The sequence below is a fragment of the Pelobates fuscus genome, chromosome 13 (assembly GCF_036172605.1).
Source record: "Pelobates fuscus isolate aPelFus1 chromosome 13, aPelFus1.pri, whole genome shotgun sequence".
In the NCBI taxonomy this organism is placed as follows: domain Eukaryota; kingdom Metazoa; phylum Chordata; class Amphibia; order Anura; family Pelobatidae; genus Pelobates; species Pelobates fuscus.
The window spans coordinates 89,364,431-89,377,473 of NC_086329.1; the positions used below are offsets into that span (position 1 = coordinate 89,364,431).

The following is a 13,043-nucleotide window of genomic DNA, read 5'->3' on the forward strand; positions in this document are numbered from 1 at the left end:
CGATCTGTATGACGAGAGGAAATCTGGCAAACTGGATTAACAAGCTTTTTAAAATTCTTATTAAGTGACAAAACACAGCACATCAAAACATGCCAATTTCCATGTAACAGATTCATGTAAATGTCATCAAGCATCTTATATGAATTGTCCCTCGAGTTATTCCCTTGTCTCTGTACAAACAGACCTTGTGTCTGTAGGGATTCGACATAAGGTCTGTTTGTTTCACCCTTGCCTTTTCTAAGTGGGGAAAAGAGGTATGGACCTAAGAGGTAGCTGGAGAAGACCCTGGCCCTTGGGAGGACTCGATGACCAGTTTCTGTTGGCAGGGTGTGTTTGATGAAGTACCGGGTGTGCCAATGAGTCTAATGTTGGGCAGTACTGATATAATTGATTCTTCCAGTTAAACTGGTCTGGGCTGGGAGAGAAACTAAAAAAAGCGGTATAGTGTTGCCTCCTATCTGAAATTAGGACACCAGTTCCTATAAAGGTGCCCTTTTTCTAATCTGTTCAGTTCTCCTTTCTCCATCGGCACCTTGGCAGACAAGGTAAGTCTCATATTTACAAAGTTAACCATAAATGTACAGTATGGGGCAATGCTACAAGTTGTGAAAGCAAGACTTACTAAAATTTTGAACAGTGGTGGATAATTTAAAAAACTGTGCCACTAAGATGATGGAGAAAAAAAACCTTGAAATTCACCAGGTGTTACAATCATCTGAAATAACTAGGGCTACATAAAAAGCTCCTCCTTGCTTTTTAACCTCCTTCAGATCATGCTCCTCTTGTTATCAGCATGGACGGCATTGGGTTAACTGAGCTGAATGCAAACTTTTTTTAGAATGGACACGGGCTATAACACAATTTAGGGGATTGCTTTGCTGATAAGTTAAGCACATGTGAAATCATTTTGGGTTATTCATTTTGTTATTTAGCACTGAACATCCAACTTCACATCTTGATGATATAAACTTCATGACTTTTATGTCATTAAAAATATTCATAATAAAACTGTTTATAGTTTTTTTTTGTGTTAGAAAATTTTCAACAAACACATTCGTGAAAAAAATTATAAAATATAACACATCAGTTTTACCCCTGTAGATACTTAGAGATGTTGCACTATGAATGTATACTCTGTATTCCTGAACTCTTGGATTAGATTAAAGCAGGGCTGCCCAAATTGTAGATCCCCAGATCTTGTAAAACTACAACTCCCGTGATGCTTTGCATGCCTTTAGCGTTGCAAAGCATCATGGAAGCTGTAGTTTTAAAATATCTGGGGATCTTCTTTTTGTGAACCCCTGCCTTAAAGAGTATATTCAACAGTGAATTGATGTAAACTGAAAACTGAATTGCAACATTCAGACTCCAATGGTAGAGTCGTGACTACATTTGAGTGGGAGAGTTTGTCCAACTCCCTTTTTTTGTACTGAATTTTGTGATTGGGTCTTGGCTTCATTGCAATTCACATGCACTGCATTAACTGTAAGTTTCTTGTGATTCATGTCCCGGCAGAGATCAAGTTATGATTGCTCTTGCTGTTATTTTGCTGTAAATTGTAAAACCTAGCCAAACATTTTGTATATTTATTTTGATGAATCAGCTTACCTATGAGTAAGATTGTGCCAAAAATAAAAAAAACAATAACATAATAATTCAACAAATAATAATGTAACGTTTGCAATATGTGGTCAATTTTAACATTTGACGTTTTAGTCGCCAGACCAGGTATTGTGAAAAATCAAGGAAAATATTGCAAATGTTACAATGGTAACCTAACTAAAATCTGTATTTTTGACATAAAAGGTGCAATTTGCTAGTGAATATTTCACACTTTCTGGATTAGTTAAAACAAACAAAAAAATCTTTTGTTTAATGATATCTGCACAAAAATACCGAATGACTTTAGAGCAGGAGTGCCAAAAGGCAAATCATCAGATGTTGTAGAACTACAACTCCCATGATACTTTGTGTGCCTTTAGAATGGCAAAGCATCAAGGAAGCTGTACTTTTAAAACATCTGGAGAGCTACCTGTTGAGCACCCCTGGTTTAGGTGTCCTTTACAAGAGCTTCTTTGACTGGCAGAGTTATGATTACGGTTTTTGGTAGCAGATTCCTCTGTAGGGACCATATCTCCCCTTATAACCCCATATGTGCCCCTCCTCCCCACTTATGCCGTTCTGCCTCCCAAAATTTCTGACCCACACATGCCATTCTGATAACCTCTTTTTTATTTCACTTAGTTTTGTCTCTCTAGTGTTTTTCTCTATCACATGTCTCTCCAGCCCCAATCTGTGTCTTTTCAACCCCTTACATGTCTCTCCAGCCCCAATCTGTGTCTTTTCAACCCCTTAAATGTCTCTCCAGCCCCAATCTGTCTTTTCAACCCCTTACATGTCTCTCCAGCCTCAATCTGTGTCTTTTCAACGCATTACATGTCTCTCCAGACCCAATCTGTGTCTTTTCAACCCCTTGTCTGTCTCTCCAGCTCCAAACCCCACTGTATGTTTCTTCATATCCCTACCCCCTCCTGTGCCATCCCATAATCCACCCGCCTGGAATGTAGCATGACAGGGCTGGACCAAGGCAGAGGTTATGCATGCGCCTCTATCCAGTGTAACAATGTAAGTGGATATAGAGGAGAGATATTATGTCAAGTTATTTCTCCTCCACTTTAACTCACGGTGCATTCTGCGTGCTCACGTATCCACTGAAAAGCCTGGCACGTATAACCTTTGCCGTGGTCACAGTACATAGCCGTGAATGAGTGCTCTGTACACCCCGTCCCATCCGACACCCGGAGAGGTCTGCCCCCACTCCCAGAACCATACTCATCCCAGGCACTCATGGAATTAATAGGGTTAGTCCCGTTAGTGAATACATCTAACAGTGTACAACAGATACTAATGGACTTAGTGTTCTGAACACTAGCAGCCCTCCAGTTCAATGCACTGCAAGCCCTCAAATCAAGGTCACTGGACAAATGCGGCTTTTGCCCACATATCTCCATTCATTGTGTTATCTGAGTTACCAACTTACTGAGTCATTATGTGAAAGGATCACACAAGTGCATGACATGTGCCATATGTTTTATTCTCCTTGCAGGATTGAGGTATTTCTGCAACAATGGGAAAAGTTATTCATGCCATTGAAGAGATCATCGCAGTTTATAAAACATATGCAAAGAAGGACTGCAGCAAAAATAAGCTAAACAAGGAAGAATTAAACCAGTTGATCCAGAATGAGTTTGCTGATGTCATCAAGGTAAGAAAAATGGTGATAGAGACACACTCAATAAAGGGATTCTCTAAGCACCAAAATAACTGTGGCCTAACGACGTAGTTTGGGTAACCCTGCAGTCTCACTGTTCAAGGTTAATAATCTATAAATATTAGACTGACTTCTGCTAGTTTTTTTTTATTCTGTCCACCGGTGACACTTCAATGAAGTACGTAAAAACCAACAAATGGTCTGCGGCTTTGTTCTTTTGACTTTATATTTATTTAAAATCCCTTTGTCAGATTTAATAATATTGCATAGGAAAACCATGGCAGATGTCTCATAACAGATACTGTATTGATTCATTAAATAACCGACCACTACAGTAAAATCTGATGAAGAATAATGTAACAATAAAAAAAAAAAAAAAAAAAAACAGCTGAGGCTACTATTAATAAATTTGGAGGGGAACACTAAATGGGTTTCTTCCATTCTTATTTTAGAATCCAAAGGATCCCAATACCATCTCGACCTTAATAAAGATTCTGGATGAGAATAATGATGGGGAGGTTGATTTCAATGAATTCTGTGACCTTCTGTGTAAGGTATTACAAGCCTACTACAAAGTGGTGCATGCATCAGAGGACACCTGTCAACAACAAACAGGGGGAACACAAACACCTAGCAAAAAAACAACTGGGAGCAAACCAGACTCTCCACCTAAATATTATCAACGCCCTCTGTATCCAAAACATGATGAGAACACAGAAGAACCACCTAATTATGAAGCAACAGAGGTTCCTAAAGAGCCAATACAAAGTAGTGTGAACAAGCCAAAGGATGATACACACAAATGTGATGACGTCGAAACTGTGCAGAGCTATACACAAACAGATCCCCGTAAAACTGGACATGGGTATGGTACGAGAGATTCTTCAAAATATGATCTGCAAAAGGACCAGAAGACAGAGGAGTCAAAAGACCAGAAGACAGAGGACTTGCCTAAGGAAACAAAGCAGAACAGAGAAGATTCAGACAGGTGGAAGAAACCAATCATACAGGGTGAAGGCCAAGAGTCTCAACCAGGCAAAGTTACACCCAAACCTCCATTGGAGCCACAATACAAAGACCAGACACCCCAGCCAGATTATGTAACACCCAGGCCTCCTGTAGAACCACAAAGCAAAGTGGATCCACCCAAACAAGACTACGTAACACCCAGGCCTTATGTACAGCCCCAAAGCAAAGATCAAGTAGCCCAACCAGACTATGTAACACCCAAGCCTACTGTAGAGTCCCAAAGCAAAGACCAAGTAGCTAACCCACACTGCATAACACCCAAGCCTACAGTAGAACCCCAAAGCAAAGATCAAGTAGCTCAACCAGACTACGTAACCCCCAAGCCTACAATAGAGCCCCAAAGCAAAGATCAAGTAGCCCAACCAGACTATGTAACACCCAAGCCTACTGTAGAGTCCCAAAGCAAAGACCAAGTAGCTCAACCACACTGCATAACACCCAAGCCTACAGTAGAACCCCAAAGCAAAGATCAAGTGGCCCAACCAAACTATGTAACACCCAAGCCTCCTGTAGCTCAACCAGACTACATAACACCCAAGCCTACAGTAGAACCCCAAAGCAAAGATCAAGTAACCCAACCAAACTATGTAACACCCAAGCCCCCTGTAGGGCCCCAAAGCAAAAATCAAGTAGCCCAACCAGACTATGTAACACCCAAGCCTCCTATAGAGCCCCAATGTAAAGATCAAGTAGCCCAACCAGACTATGTAATACCCAAGCTTCCAGTAGAGCCCCAAAGTAAAGACCAAGCACCACTACCAGACAAATATACATCTCTGACTGCCAAGGAACAGTACACCATGGACCAAACACCACAAATCCCCCAACAAACTCAACAGTGGCATCAACCTCAACAATTTTATCAACAAACCGTGTGCCCACCTCTAAAACCTGAACCCTCAGAGGAACAGGGCAAGCAACATCAAGTCTCCTTACAACCACCTTCCTACAGTCAAAGCAAACAGGATCCGTCCCAAGAACAAAAACCAGATCAACAACCACCACAACAACCTCAGCAGCCGCAACGCCAGCAACACGTCTACACGTACCAATACCACTATTCTAGCCAGAAGAAGAACCCTTGAGCAGATTACAATACCCTATCATTAATTTATCAAGCAGGGAGCCAACCTGCACCATCTATAGGCTACCTATGTGAAGAAAGCCTGCATTTAATGCGATTATATTGATGTATAATAAAGAATTTATGATCTAAAATACATCTTGTTTATACTTTGCTCCTGGGAATTTCTGAACAAAAGAAAAGGGCATCAGTGTGTTTCTAGCTTATAAAGACATCTGAATGAATAAAGTGGAACTTCGATTTAGTGATTGCAGTGGTGCTCAGAAATAAGGGGGGGGGGGGGGGGGTAAGGAACACACTTACTTCGATTGTTTATAAATATAAAAATTCCACTTTAGAGCTTTGCACCCCGGGTCTGAATAGACACCTTTTTACATGTTTCAAAAGAGATGGTCATACAGAAATCTACACTATTGTCACCAATATAGGTTTTCCACATTAACCATCACTTAACTATGCTAGCTTGCTATTCGTCACTCCTTTAGCCCTGCTTTTCTACAGATATGATGAATATAAGTAGTTATAAGTATTGCATTACTGGGTTCTAGACTGTAATCAAAGGAATGCAATGATAAGCTGATATCAGTTAATACTCGTCGGCTATCTCTTTGCTGCTTGAGCGAATGATTCTGCTTTAGTTGAGCACCAAAGAGGAGGCATCTGACAAACAAATTAAAGTGTCTGTGTTAAGTCAATAAAACACGGTTTAACACTACAAGGTAAGACAGTGCCAGGGGAGTTCAAGAACCATAACCACCTTATGGAGATACAGCAAAAACATGTGAAGAAGGCTGAACTTGATATTTTCAGCTATGTTACTATGTATTGGTACACTGGGAGTTTTCTCCAGTAGTGTACACACATATGCACTGTGCATATGGCAATGTAAGTCAACTAATCTACATACATACGAAGCCTTGTAAAATAATAGCGCTATATATATATATATATATATATATATATATATATATATATATATATATATATATATATATATGTGTGTGTATACACACACACACACACACACACACACACACAGTACATATAAATTAATACACATACAGTTATGGGAAAAAGAAAGCAAAGACAGTACACCCTCTTTGGATTCTATGGTTTTACATAATAATAATCTGATCCTAAGCAGGACTTAAAATTAGGTAAATACAACCTTACATGAACAACACAACATATTACACCGTATCATGATTTATTTAACAGAAATAAAGCCATAATGGAGAAGCCATGTGTGAAAAACTAAGTATACCCTCACTGCTTCCATAGGAATTAAGAGGCCTAGTAGCAGACATGTACTGCTAATCAAATGCCCTTGATTGATTGATTGACTGATCATCAACAAGTTTGCTGGTCTGGAGCATTCAGGTTTGTGTTAACACAATGCCAAGGAGGAAAGACATCAGCAATGATCTAAGACAGGGGTTCCCAATCCGTGGTACGCATACCCCCAGGGGTACAATTCAGTGGTAGGTAATGGCGGCCGCACGGGTTGGGAACCCGGCCATTGGACAAATGCCCGGTTTGCCGCGATGGCCATGGGCCGACAGGGGAGATCACGGGATCAAAGATCTCCCTCACTGGCCCACAGGCACTGATAGGCGGCCTGCGGAAGAGGGAGGAGTTGGGAAACAGAAGGTTCCTCCTGCAAGTTTGGCAATTCAGTGCGTTGCCGCGGGTTACCACAGCAACGCTCAGAGGATCTCGCGGGAGGACTGAACTCTGCCTGCAGCCAGGATAGAGCTGCTCACCTCCACAGGACCACCAGGGCAGGTAAGAAGAGGGGAGAGGGGACATACAGTTTATTAATATATATTTTTTTTAGTAATAACATTTTTTTTGATGCATTACTTCTATAGGCACCGCGTGTCCTCCTCCCCACACAATACTCATTACCCACACACTGCACCCCTCACAAACACACAGAGCACCCCCCACACACTGTCAGGACAGGAAGGGGTGCTGCCCTGAGACAGCAATATCCCTTTAAATGTGGGAACCCAATTTGCAGAGAATAAATGACAAGACACAATGAATGAGAGTAAATAATAATAGGTATATATTATTACAAAAGCCAAAAGACAAAGAAATATCAAACCATATACAAATATACAATGCCAAAAACAAGTATATACAGTAAATTAGGATTAGCACGAATGGTGCAGACAGAGCATAAAGAACAGTCTTTTGGTATATGAAATACTCTTGGGCAGGACCGGGCAGCCACCACAAACAACAGACAGTACACAGGTCCAGAGCCACAAGGTAGGCTACAGAGTCACAAGGAAGCAAGGCCAGAATCAGGATACACGATCAAAGGAAGCAGGGTCAGGGTCACTGGATGGTAGACCAGAGGACAGGAACACAGAACCAGAGGACACGGGAACACAGGATAAGAGGACACAGGAACACAAGACCAAGGAACGCAGGATACAGGACCAAAGAGTGCAGAGTCACAGGAACCAGGAAACAATGATCTGACCAGGAGGGAAGGGAGAAACCAAACTATAAAGGTGCTTAACAATGGCCAGCTGTAGTGCTAATTGAAAAGAAATGAGGAATAGTGCCAAACAGTGAGAGTGGTGAGTATAGGTACTGCATGAAGGCATATCTTCTAAGGAGTGAACCGTGACACACACACACACCACCCCTCACACACACACAGCACCTCTCACAAACACAGCACCCCACACACCCACAAACACAGCACCCCCCCCCACACACACACACACACAGCACCCCTGTCACACACACAGCACCCCTGTCACACACACAATACCACTCTCACACACACACAAACAGAGCACCCCTCTCACACACATGTGTCAGTGATTGTATATGTGTGTCTATGTATCTGCATGTGTGTCAGTGATTGTATATGTGTGTCTGTATCTGTATGTGTGTCAGTGATTGTATATGTGTGTCTGTATCTGTATAAGTGCCAGTGTTTGTATCTGTGTGTGGGGAGAGCCTGGGGCAGATGGAAGAGCAGGAAAAGCCCGGGACTTAGGGAAAAGTGGGGAGAGCCGTGGGCAGAAGGAAATGCAGGGAGAGCCTGGAAAAGAGGAAAGAGCAGGGATAGCTTGGGGCACTGGGGAGAGCAGGGAAAGGCTGGGGCAGAGGGGAGAGCAGGGAAAGCCTGTAACATAGGAGATGCAGAGAGATCCAGGGGCATAGGAGATGCAGAGAGATCCTGGGGCAGAGGGAAATGCAGGGAGAGCCTGGGGCAGAGGGTCAAGCAGGTAGAGCCTGGGGCAGAGAGAAGAGCAGGGAAAGCCTGGCGCAGAGGGAAGAGCAGGGAGAGCCTGGGGCAGAGGGAAGAGCAGGGAGAGCAGGGGGCAGAGGAGAAGCATGAAGAGCCTGAGGCAGAGGGAAATGCAGGAAGAGCCTTGGGCAGATGGGAGAGCAGGGAGAGCCTGGGGCAGAGGGGAGAGCAGGGAGAACCTGGGGCAGAGGGGAGAGCAGGGAGAACCTGGGGCAGAGGGGAGAGCAGGGAGAACCTGGGGCAGAGGGAAGAGCAGGGAGAACCTGGGACAGAAGAAAAGCAGGGAGATCCTGGGGCTGAGGAAAATGCAGGGAGAGCCTCGGGCAGGGAGAAGAGCAGGGAGAGCCTGGAACAGAAGAAAGAGCAGGGAGAGCCTGTGGCAGAGGAAAAGCAGGGAAAGCCTGGAGCAAAGGGGAGAGCAGGGAGAGCCTGGAACAGAGGGAATAGCAGGGAGAATCTGGGGCAGATTGGAGAGCAGGGAGAGCCTGGGGCAGAGTGAAGAGCAGGGAGAGCGTGTGATAAAGGGGAGAGCAGGGAGAGCCTGGGACAGAGGGGAGAGCAGAGAGCAGGGGCAGAGAAATGTATACCTTTAAAATAACAGCAACTATGTTCATTACAAACATTTTGCTAATATGAGGGGTACAATTTATGGAGATGGACTGCCAAGGGGTACTCAAGTAAAAAAAAGGGTTGGAGACCACTGATCTAACAGAAGCAATTATTGCTCATCAATCTGGGAAGAGTTATAAGGTAATTTCCAAACAATTTAAAGTCTATCATTCTACAGTGAGAAAGATTATTCAAAAGTGGAAAACATTCAAGACAGTTGCCAATCTTTCCAGGAGTAGAAATCCAAGCAAATTCACCCAAAGGTCAGAACGTGCAATGCTCAAAAAAATTGCAAAAATTCCAAAAGTTTCATCACAGACTCTACAGGCCTCAGTTAGCATGTTAAATGTTAGCATTCATGCTAGGACAATTAGAAAAAGACTGAACAAGTATGGTTTGTTTGGAAGGGTTCCCAGGAGAACCCCTCTTCTCTCTAAAAAAAAAAAAATAACAGGTCAGCACAGCTTAGGTTTGCAAAGTTGCACTTGAACAAACCACAAGACTTCTGGAACAATGTCCTTTGGACAGTCGAGATCAAAGTGGAGATGTTTGGCCGTAATGCACAACGGCATACCAAAGCATTCTAGAGTAAAACGTGAGACCATCTGTCCGAAAGCTCAACTTTGGCAGAAACTGGGTCATGCAACATTGACAATGACCCCAAGTACACCAGGAAAGCTATAACAGAATTACTGAAAAAGAAAACAATCAAGGAGTTGTAATGGCCCATTCAAAGTCCAGACCTCAACCCAATTGAATGCTGTAGCGGGACCTTAAGAGAGCTGCGCATAAACAAATGCCAGCAAACCTCAATGAACTGAAGCAATGTTGTAATGAAGATTGGGCTAAAATTCCTCCACAACAATGTGAGAGACTGATAAAGTTATATAAAGATACTTCAAGTTATTGCTGATAAGATTGTCCTACAAGCTATTAACCCCTTAAGGACCAAACTTCTGGAATAAAAGGGACTCATGATATGTCACACATGTCATGTGTCCTTAAGGGGTTAAATCATTAGGTGTACTTAGCTTTTCACACATGGCTTCTCCATTTTATTTTTGTTAAATAAGTCAAGACACAGTGTGATATGTAATGTGCATTTGTTAATCTGAGGTTGTATTTACCTAATATTAACACCTGCTAAGGAACAAATGATTGTTATGTCCTGATATGTAAAACTATAGAATTCAAATAGGGTGTACTGTATTACATATATACACATGCATAATACTTTCCCACAATTTAAAAGTATTAATTTTTTTTATTAAATATTTGCTGCCTCCTGAGTTTAGCTCCACTGAGCTAACCAAACCAGGAAGTAACAGGACCGGTTGAAGTAATTGGACCGGTTGTGTGATTAAAATTTTTGTCTATTGAAATCTGCCCTTATTTAGGATAATCACAGCGATCTCAGAATTGTGTGACAAATAAAAGCAAAAGCTAGGGGGACACTATAGTCACCAGAACAACTACAGCTTAATGTTTTTGTTCTGATGAGTATTAAAGCTCCCTTCAGGCATTTTCATGTAAACATTGCCCCTAGGGACACCTCCAAGTGGACACTCCTTAGATGGGCTCTAGAGGGTCTTCCTGGCTCAATGCGGCACAGTAAGCAGCCCTGCCGTTCAGCGTTTCCACGCTCTGCATGGGGACGCTGAATTTTCCTCATAGAGATACATTGATTCAATACATGAGGAGGTCCTGATTGGCCAATACATCATTTTGCCCTGCCCCCATGCCGAATTTAGCAAATCCAATGCTTTCCAATAAGGTGAGTTTTAACCTTTTATAAGGGAGTTAAGGGGGAGGGGGTTGAGTTTCTTTTTTAACGTATAAATCTATTTCTTTCACGAAGAACATGTGGATTGTATCTACTGCAAGGGATACTTTTCTTGTGCTACCCATCATGGAACCTTTAGAACAGGCCCATGTACGTATCCCAAGTCATTGTGATTGGCGTGTACTGTAAAACACTGGGGTTGCCGTTGTTCTGATTATACAACCTGTTGCCCTAAAGCAATCACAATTTTTCTATGTAGTTAAAATCTACTACACATTGAAAATGTATCCAAAATAATAAATATCCTCAGTGAACAATGCTATTTGTCACCAGCAGATGGCGTCACACAGTACAGGTTAGAACTGAGGTAGGCAACCTTCAGGACTCCAGAAGTTATGGACTATATTCAGGGGCGGACTGACAGGTCGGGCAGTTCGGTCATGGACCGAGGGCCCGAGTCAGTCAGGGGGCCCGGCAGCACAGTCATGCTTCTGCTGTGGAGATCAAAGATCTCCACAGCAGAAGTAAGTTATGCAAAAATAAAGTGCTGTAAGAAGGTTGCAGGGGCCCATAATGACTCCAAGGGCCCCTGCAACCCATCAATCCCCCACAAGGGCCCCCACTCCACTCCGTGAGAGACCTGGCAGCATTATACCTGCTCTCACTGCCAGGTCTCTCTCTCCCTGCTCCGTGCTCTGTGTGAGGATGGGAGGCGGGGCAGGAAGTGACCTCACACCCCCTGCTTCCCTCTCACACGGAGCACACTGACAGTGGATGAATAGTGAGAAGAGGATCCTGGCCTCCAGAGTGCTGCTTGAGGAAGATGGAGGGAGAAAAGGTACAGGTAAGCAGGCCCATACACACACTGCCCCCCCCCCCTATACACATACACTGCCCCCCCCATATACACATACACTGCCCCCCCATATACACATACACTGCCCCCCCATATACACATACACTGCCCCCCCATATACACATACACTGCCCCCCATATACACATACACTGCCCCCCATATGCACATACACTGCCCCCCCCATATACACATACACTGCCCCCCATATACACATACACTGCCCCCCCATATACACGTACACTGCCCCCCCCCATATACACATACACTGCCCCCCCATATACACATACACTGCCCCCCCATATACACATACACTGCCCCCCATATACACATACACTGCCCCCCATATACACATACACTGCCCCCCATATACACATACACTGCCCCCCAATATACACATACACTGCCCCCCCATATACACATACACTGCCCCCCCATATACACATACACTGCCCCCCCCATATACACATACACTGCCCCCCCATATACACATACACTGCCCCCCCATATACACATACACTGCCCCCCCATATACACATACACTGCCCCCCCATATACACATACACTGCCCCCCCATATACACATACACTGCCCCCCATATACACATACACTGCCCCCCATATACACATACACTGCCCCCCCATATACACGTACACTGCCCCCATATACACGTACACTGCCCCCCATATACACGTACACTGCCCCCCATATACACGTACACTGCCCCCCATATACACGTACACTGCCCCCCCATATACACGTACACTGCCCCCCCATATACACATACACTGCCCCCCCATATACACACACTGCCCCCCCCATATACACACACTGCCCCCCCATATACATACACTGCCCCCCATATACATACACTGCCCACCCATATACATACACTGCCCACCCATATATACACACTGCCCACCCATATATACACACTGCCCACCCATATACATACACTGCCCACCCATATACATACACTGCCCACCCATATACATACACTGCCCACCCATATACATACACTGCCCACCCATATACATACACTGCCCACCCATATATACACACTGCCCACCCATATACATACACTGCCCACCCATATACATACACTGCCCACCCATATACATACACTGCCCACCCAT

General features: G+C 43.8%; 1 protein-coding gene across 1 annotated transcript; it reads left to right on the forward strand.

Annotated features, from left to right (window-relative positions):
• Positions 1-525: 525 nt before the first annotated feature.
• LOC134583305 (adhesive plaque matrix protein-like) lies at positions 526-5,512 on the forward strand. Its single transcript, XM_063440183.1, has 3 exons — positions 526-545; positions 3,107-3,265; positions 3,724-5,512. Exons 2-3 carry the CDS (start codon positions 3,128-3,130, stop codon positions 5,383-5,385), a joined length of 1,800 nt encoding a protein of 599 aa, XP_063296253.1. The 5' UTR covers positions 526-545; positions 3,107-3,127; the 3' UTR covers positions 5,386-5,512.
• The last annotated feature ends 7,531 nt before the right edge of the window (positions 5,513-13,043 follow it).